Genomic DNA, 7614 nt, shown 5'->3' with positions numbered 1-7614 from the left:
AACGGTAGTGTGTGTATATATATATATATATATATATATATATATATATATATATATATATATATATATATATATATATATATATATATATATATATATATATATTTTTTTTTTATATATATATATATATATATATATATATATATATATATATATATATATATATATATATATTTTTTTTTTTTTTATATATATATATATATATATATATATAAACACCATCAGAGGTTTGAGGAAAGAACACTTTGAGACAAAAGCAGTTAAAATCAGTGACTTGTTGAGCTAATCATTCACTGACGTGTCAAACAGTAACACTGTGACTGGGAATTTGCCTCAATCAAAGTACAAAAGATACAATGTTAAAAACTGGAATGTAACATTTAATTTCAAAATAGCAGCACCACTCCATTAGCCACATTATTTTTGTAGGTGTTTGTCTACACCCTTATAACTTTGGCCCTCACTTTTAAAGGGTAAGAAATAAGATGAAGTGTACAACTCCAAAGATTGTGCCTTAATCACATTCACTACCTATTTTGTACTACAAAACACAAAGACAAGGTGCACAGATTGAAGACGTTCAATAATAATTTAATGGAGGTGTTGAAAAATGACTGAGGGTGTGTTGCAGTGACCTATGCTCGGCGTTTATCAACAGCGTGATATAACCCAAGAAGATACCGTATCAGTGCATGTCCTTGCTCGCTGTGTCATAAATACATGAAACATCCTAAATCATCTCTGTACAGAATTGACCACAAACATTCAATAATTTTAACTGTATTCTCAGCAATGCCTAATCAGCAAAGTGACCCCTTCACACATCCACACACACACACACGGGATAGAGATGTGCTCATGCATGGTCACTACAAGTCACTACACAGGTTAAACATAAACTTCAGATAAAAGTCACCCACTTCCCTTCATTAATGTGCTATCAAAGTTTTTTGTGGAGATTTATCTAGCCATCAGCTGCAAATCACCGAACTATTAGAGACAGCCCCAATATATAACACCTGATTTTACAGTGCAAACTACAAAGTGGCGGGTATCCAGTTATACTCCTCTACTTATTAAAGTATTTATTTAAAATATTGTTTAGCATACATCCTGCACTTATGTATTTATCAATGCACAATGTAACTCCTTTATTACTGAATAAGCTATCTACAAACTGAACGTTCTTTATTTTTACAAATGTTATCCTTTTTCGTATTTGAATGGTGACTTGGTAACATGTTAAACACAGGAAGTAAACCAACGACCAGCAGATGCTGACCTGGACATAATTTAAACTTTTTTTTTTTTTTTTAAAAGATAGAAAAAAGCTCTGCTTCTTTTTTAAACATTTTGAATTGAGGAATGAACTTCAAAGTGATAGCTATGGACTGGACTCTCACAATATTATGCTAGATCCACTCGACGTTCATTGCACCGGTCGCCCTGGGAGGGCAATTCTGTACAGATTTGTGCGGCGTCTTCAGTAATGCGGACGCTATATATTCAAGTTTTTCCTTGCCCTGATGTGGGATCTGAACCGAGGATGTCGTTGTGGCTTGTACAGCCCTTTGAAACACTTGAGATTTAGGGCTTTATAAATAAACATTGATTGATTGATTGATTGATTGATAGTAACTAGTAAAAAGGTAAAACATTACTAATACCAATAATTAAAAATAAAAAAAGTAACTTTGTGACGTGCGGTGGGTTACATTGTGGCCGTCTACATTTCTATTCATACACAAAGTTTGATCATATTACGCCTGAACTGGCTCCCGATACACTTAAAGGGGAACTTTTGGGGGAATCATTCACAATTCCTACGTAAGACAAAAACACATGTGTTTTTCTTCATCTTATGCAGTCTTAAGTCATAACATACGACCAATACGAGGTGGCTAACAATGCAACCAATTGGAGTACACTATTGTTCCCATAAAGCCCTTAAAAATGATCCAAAAACCACCAACAATACTCCACTCACATCTCGTGACCTGAAAATTAACCAAGTATTAGGAATATTGTTGTCATACGCGCTAACACAGAAACACTATATTTATGATCACAGAGAGATAACTAGCTTATGCAGCTGTTGACACACTGAGCCTGTGAGCTTATAAATCATCCCTCTCACTTGTATAGTTGAAGGTTGTGGCCATAAACCGAAAATTTGGTCAACTTTGACATCCAACTTAGACCCGGAGATGGTGAGAAAGACATAAAAAGATGCTCGTTTGCGGCACCAATTTCTTTCTTTTTTATAAACCTGTGTGAGTATTATAATACAATTTTTTTATTTAACATAAGAACATAAGAACATTCATCAGTCAGCATCCCAGTGAGAGCAGGTGCATGGCCAGAGACAAGAACAAACTTAATCAACTGATTAAGAGAGCTGACTCCGTCCTAGGCTGCCCACTAGACCGCAAGAAGGTGGCTGACAGGAAGATGTTGACGAAGTTGACATCCATAATGTCCAATCCTTCTCACCCCATGCACGACACTATGGGGGCGCTGAGTGTAAGAAGGAGCACGGCCGCAGGTCCTTTGTGCCCACAGCCCTAAGATTACTGTATGTGATCACTGTGAGCTTTTTTTTGTTGCATACGGGTGTTAAGATAGTGTGTTTTGTTTTTGTTTTATCTATACATAGTGCAATCGTTAGTGTGCAATATGTATTATTTATTTTAAAAATGTTTGGTTATCATTACATTTTCTTCTGTTACTGTACATAAAAAACATATTAGTTCCCCATTGTGGGATGGTCTTTCTGTCTATCTAATTATTTCTGTGTAGCTGACTGGCTTGAAAAAAGAAACATGACTCTCTGTTTCCTGATAGACTTCCATTTTATTTATTAATTGAACAACTCATTTAACAATTCAATAACGGTACCCACTTGACATCAATTGCAGACAGTCACCTGGAAGGGGTTCATTACATTTGCGGTCCCTTCTCAAGGTTTCTTCTTTTTCCCCATCTGGGGTTTTTTTGTTTTGTTTTTCCTTGCCCGGATGTGGGTTCAGATCAGGGGATGTCGTTGTGAGTTTGTGAAGCCCTTTGAGGCATTTGGGATTAAGGGCTATACAAATACAGTTTGATTGGTTGATACCCCATATTAGGGTTGTACGGTATACCAGTATTAGTATAGTACTGCGATACTAATGAATCATATTCGGTACTATACCGCTTCTGAAAAGTACCTGAAAACATCTTCTTTGGTTTTAAAAAAATGTATATTATGTTTATAAACTCAGGAAATATGTCCCTGGACACATGAGGACTTTGAATATGATCAATGTATGATCCTGTAACAACTTGGTGTCTTGATACCCACATTTGTGGTATCATCCAAAACTAATGTAAAGTATCAAACAGCAGAAGAATAAGTTATTATTACATTTTAACAGAAGTGTAGATAGAACATGTTAAAAGATGAAAGTAAGCAGATATTAACAGTAAATCAACAAGTAGATTAATAATGAATTTTGTGTTAGATGTAAATATAAACGGAATACAATGATTTCCAAATCCTTTTTAACCCATATTCAATTGAATGCACTACATAGACGAGATATTTGATGTTCTAACTCATAAACCTTTTTTTTTTTTTGCAAATAATAATTAACTTAGAATTTCATGGCTGCAACACGTGCCAAAGTAGTTGGGAAAGGGCATGTTCACCACTGTGTTACATGGCCTTTCCTTTTAACAACACTCAGTAAACGTTTGGGAACTGAGGAGACACATTTTTTAAGCTTCTCAGGTGGAATTCTTTCCCATTCTTGCTTGATGTACAGCTTAAGTTGTTCAACAGTCCGGGGGTCTCCGTTGTGGTATTTTAGGCTTCATAATGCGCCACACATTTTCAATGGGAGACAGGTCTGGACTACAGGCAGGCCAGTCTAGTACCCACACTCTTTTACTATGAAGCCACGTTGATGTAACACGTGGCTTGGCATTGTCTTGCTAAAATAAGCAGGGGCGTCCATGGTAACGTTGCTTGGATGGCAACATATGTTGCTCCAAAACCTGTATGCACCTTTCAGCATTAATGGTGCCTTCACAGATGTGTAAGTTACCCATGTCTTGGGCACTAATACACCCCCATACCATCACTGATGCTGGCTTTTCAACTTTGCGCCTACAACAATCCGGATGGTTCTTTTCCTCTTTGGTCCGGAGGACACAACGTCCACAGTTTCCAAAAACAATTTGAAATGTGGACTCGTCAGACCACAGAACACTTTTCCACTTTGCATCAGTCCATCTTAGATGAGCTCAGGCCCAACGAAGCCGACGGCGTTTCTGGGTGTTGTTGATAAACGGTTTTCGCCTTGCTTTGGAGAGTTCTAACTTGCACTTACAGATGTAGCGACCAACTGTAGTTACTGACAGTGGGTTTCTGAAGTGTTCCTGAGCCCATGTGGTGATATCCTTTACACACTGATGTTGCTTGTTGATGCAGTACAGCCTGAGGGATCGAAGGTCACTGGCTTAGCTGCTTACGTGCAGTGATTTCTCCAGATTCTCTGAACCCTTTGATGATATTACGGACCGTAGATGGTGAAATGGGGACGGCGTGGCGAAGTTGGTAGAGTGGCCGTGCCAGCAATCGGAGGGTTGCTGGTTACTGGGGTTCAATCCCCACCTTCTACCATCCTAGTCACGTCCGTTGTGTCCTTGGGCAAGACACTTCACCCTTGCTCCTGATGGGTGCTGGTAGCGCCTTGCATGGCAGCTCCCTCCATCAGTGTGTGAATGTGTGTGTGAATGGGTGAATGTGGAAATACTGTCAAAGCACTTTGAGTACCTTGAAGGTAAAAAAGCGCTATACAAGTATAACCCATTTATCATTTATCATTTATAAATCCCTAAATTCCTTGCAATAGCTGGTTGAGAAAGGTTTTTCTTAAACTGTTCAACAATTTGCTCACACATTTGTTGACAAAGTGGTGACCCTCGCCCCTTCCTTGTTTGTGAATGACTGAGCATTTCATGGAATCTACTTTTATACCCAATCATGGCACCCACCTGTTTCCAATTAGCCTGTTCACCTGTGGGATGTTCCAAATAAGTGTTTGATGAGCATTCCTCAACTTTATCAGTATTTATTGCCACCTTTCTCAACTTCTTTGTCACGTGTTGCTGGCATCAAATTCTAAAGTTAATGATTATTTGCAAAAAAAAAAGAAGTTTACCAGTTTGAACATTAAATATGTTGTCTTTGTAGCATATTCAACTGAATATGGGTTGAAAATGATTTGCAAATCATTGTATTCCGTTTATATTTACATCGAACACAATTTCCCAACTCATGGAAACGGGGTTTGTATATTCACTATTTTATCTAAGGATAAACTTGCAATAAAAAAACATATTTTTAATTTACCATAAGATTTTTTGTTAAAATAAAGCCAATAATTTTTGTGGTCCCCTTTATTTAGAAAAGTACCGAACAAAATATTGGTATCGGGACAACACTACTCCATATAGCAAATTAAAAAACACAGGTTATCTACCTGATACAATTTAGTGTTTAATCTTATGTACAAAATATATATAAAACAATTGCAGGCTGCTGATTTTTGTCAGTCAATTGGATTGTCAATTGCATGTTAGCATCAAGCTGGATTTCAAGATCAACCCTACATCTAATGAGGACCAGGATTCATCATCACTGGTGTGGCTACCAATGAATCTTGTTCAAAATGGGTAAAAAAGCTGATGAACTTTGACTTTCTCCTACCTTGACAAAGAGCGAGATCTCCGGATGTGCAGGTTCAGCCGGAGCGACGCTGCTCTCGTCCAGGCTGACGTTCTCCAGAGTCTTCAGGCTGTAGTCCACAGACTTCTCCGCCTTGGTGTCAGAGTGCTTGTAGGCCATCAGCATCCCGTCCTCGGCGTTGTCCTCCTTAGGGGAGGCGGAGGAGGCAGAAGATGCAGAGGAGCGTCTGGACCCGCCGTTCATCTCCTCTCGTTTGGCCTCCTCGTGGTGAACAACATCTGGCTCCTTGGGAGCATCCTCCACTTTCACCACCGCCTCCTTCTCTTCTTCTTCATGGCTGCTAGATGAAGAAGAAGATGACGAAGAGCTGCTCCGAGCGGCTCCGTCCTTAGTGTCCATGTAGTCTGGTGAAGCGTGCTCTTCCTGGGTCGAGACATGGACCTGCACCTGGCTAATCTCTGACCTCTGGTTCTCCGAGCCCGAGCTGTCCGATCGATCACGTCGCTCAATTTTGTCATCAGCTGAGACATCCATGTTGGATTGAATGCTGCGTCTGCTTTTCAGGGACAAGGAGTGGAGATGAGAGTGGTGCTGCACGGACTGAACGTCTGCACGGGAACATTCCAGAGACACCTCCCAGAAGACCTTTGAGCCGGTGACTTAACTGATGATTTACCACCAACAACTTGCAGCACCATTTTGAGAGTAGATGACGCAACATACTGAATCCAAAATAAAATGTTCACTCTGTCAAATGTCCAACTTCTTCTTTGCCCATTCACTCACAGGCCGCATTAGCAGCTTGAAAATCCAAAATATCCCTTTGCAAAGACAATAAAATAATGGACTAAATTTCTATAGCGCTTTTCTAGAAACTCAAAGCGATTCACAGAAAACTGATCATTCAGTCACTCCACATTCACACATTGGTGGTGGAAGCTACATTTGTAGCCACAGTAGAATGGCCAACTTTAAACAACCAAAGTTAAAGGCCTACTGAAACCCACTACTACCGACCACGCAGTCTGATAGTTTGTATATCAATGATGAAATCTTAACATTGCAACACATGCCAATACGGCCGGGTTAGATTAGTAAAGTGCAATTTTAAATTTCCCGCGAAATATTCTGCTGACAACGTCTCGGTATGATGACGTATGCGCGTGACGTCATGGATTGTGCGGACATATTGGGACACCATTGTGGCCAGCTATTAAGTCGTCTGTTTTCATCGCAAAATTCCACAGTATTCTGGACATCTGTGTTGGTGAATCTTTTGCAATTTGTTTAATGAACAATGAAGACTGCAAAGAAGAAAGCTGTAGGTGGGATCGGTGTATTAGCGGCTGGCTACAGCAACACAACCAGGAGGACTTTGAGTTGGATAGCAGACGCGCTACCGTGAGTACAGCTTTGGCTTCCAAACATTTGATCGCTTGCCCGTCCGTGCGTGCCGCTATGTGCATGTCACGTACGTAACTTTGGGGAAATATATGTGCTGTATGAACTTTACGGAGGTGAACGGTACTTTGGGCTGTGGGATTGAGTGTGTTGTGCGGGTGTTTGAGTTGTATTGGTGGGTTATATAGACGGGAGGGGGGAGGTGTTTGTTATGCGGATTAATTTGTGGCATATTAAATATAAGCCTGGTTGTGTTGTGGCTAATAGAGTATATATATGTCTTGTGTTTATTTACTGTTTTAGTCATTCCCAGCTGAATATCAGGTCCCACCCGCCTCTCACAGCATCTTCCCTATCTGTATCGCTTCCACTGCCCTCTAATCCTTCACTCTCACTTTCCTCATCCACGAATCTTTAATCCTCGCTCAAATTAATGGGGTAATCGTCGCTTTCTCGATCCGAATCGCTCTCGCTGTTGCTGG

At 39.7% G+C, this 7614-nt stretch overlaps 1 protein-coding gene and 1 long non-coding RNA gene across 2 annotated transcripts in view; one reads left to right on the top strand and one right to left on the bottom strand.

Annotated features, from left to right (window-relative positions):
- The window catches only part of clic5b (chloride intracellular channel 5b), a 28002-nt gene extending 21671 nt beyond the window's left edge, over nt 1-6331 (bottom strand). Inside the window, exon 1 of the mRNA XM_062043574.1 lies at nt 5753-6331. Coding sequence (XP_061899558.1) covers nt 5753-6265 — 513 coding nt within the window. The 5' untranslated portion in view covers nt 6266-6331. The remainder of the gene's footprint in view (nt 1-5752) is intronic.
- LOC133647856 (uncharacterized) overlaps nt 1-6475 on the top strand; it is a 16641-nt gene extending 10166 nt beyond the window's left edge. The window contains exon 3 of the long non-coding RNA XR_009825791.1: nt 6296-6475. This is a non-coding gene — a long non-coding RNA (uncharacterized LOC133647856). The remainder of the gene's footprint in view (nt 1-6295) is intronic.
- Nucleotides 6476-7614: the final 1139 nt, after the last annotated feature.

The sequence above is a fragment of the Entelurus aequoreus genome, linkage group LG04 (assembly GCF_033978785.1).
Source record: "Entelurus aequoreus isolate RoL-2023_Sb linkage group LG04, RoL_Eaeq_v1.1, whole genome shotgun sequence".
Lineage (NCBI taxonomy): Eukaryota > Metazoa > Chordata > Actinopteri > Syngnathiformes > Syngnathidae > Entelurus > Entelurus aequoreus.
The sequence above is the reverse complement of the archived record's forward strand: the minus strand, read 5'-3'. Positions and strand labels throughout refer to the sequence as shown.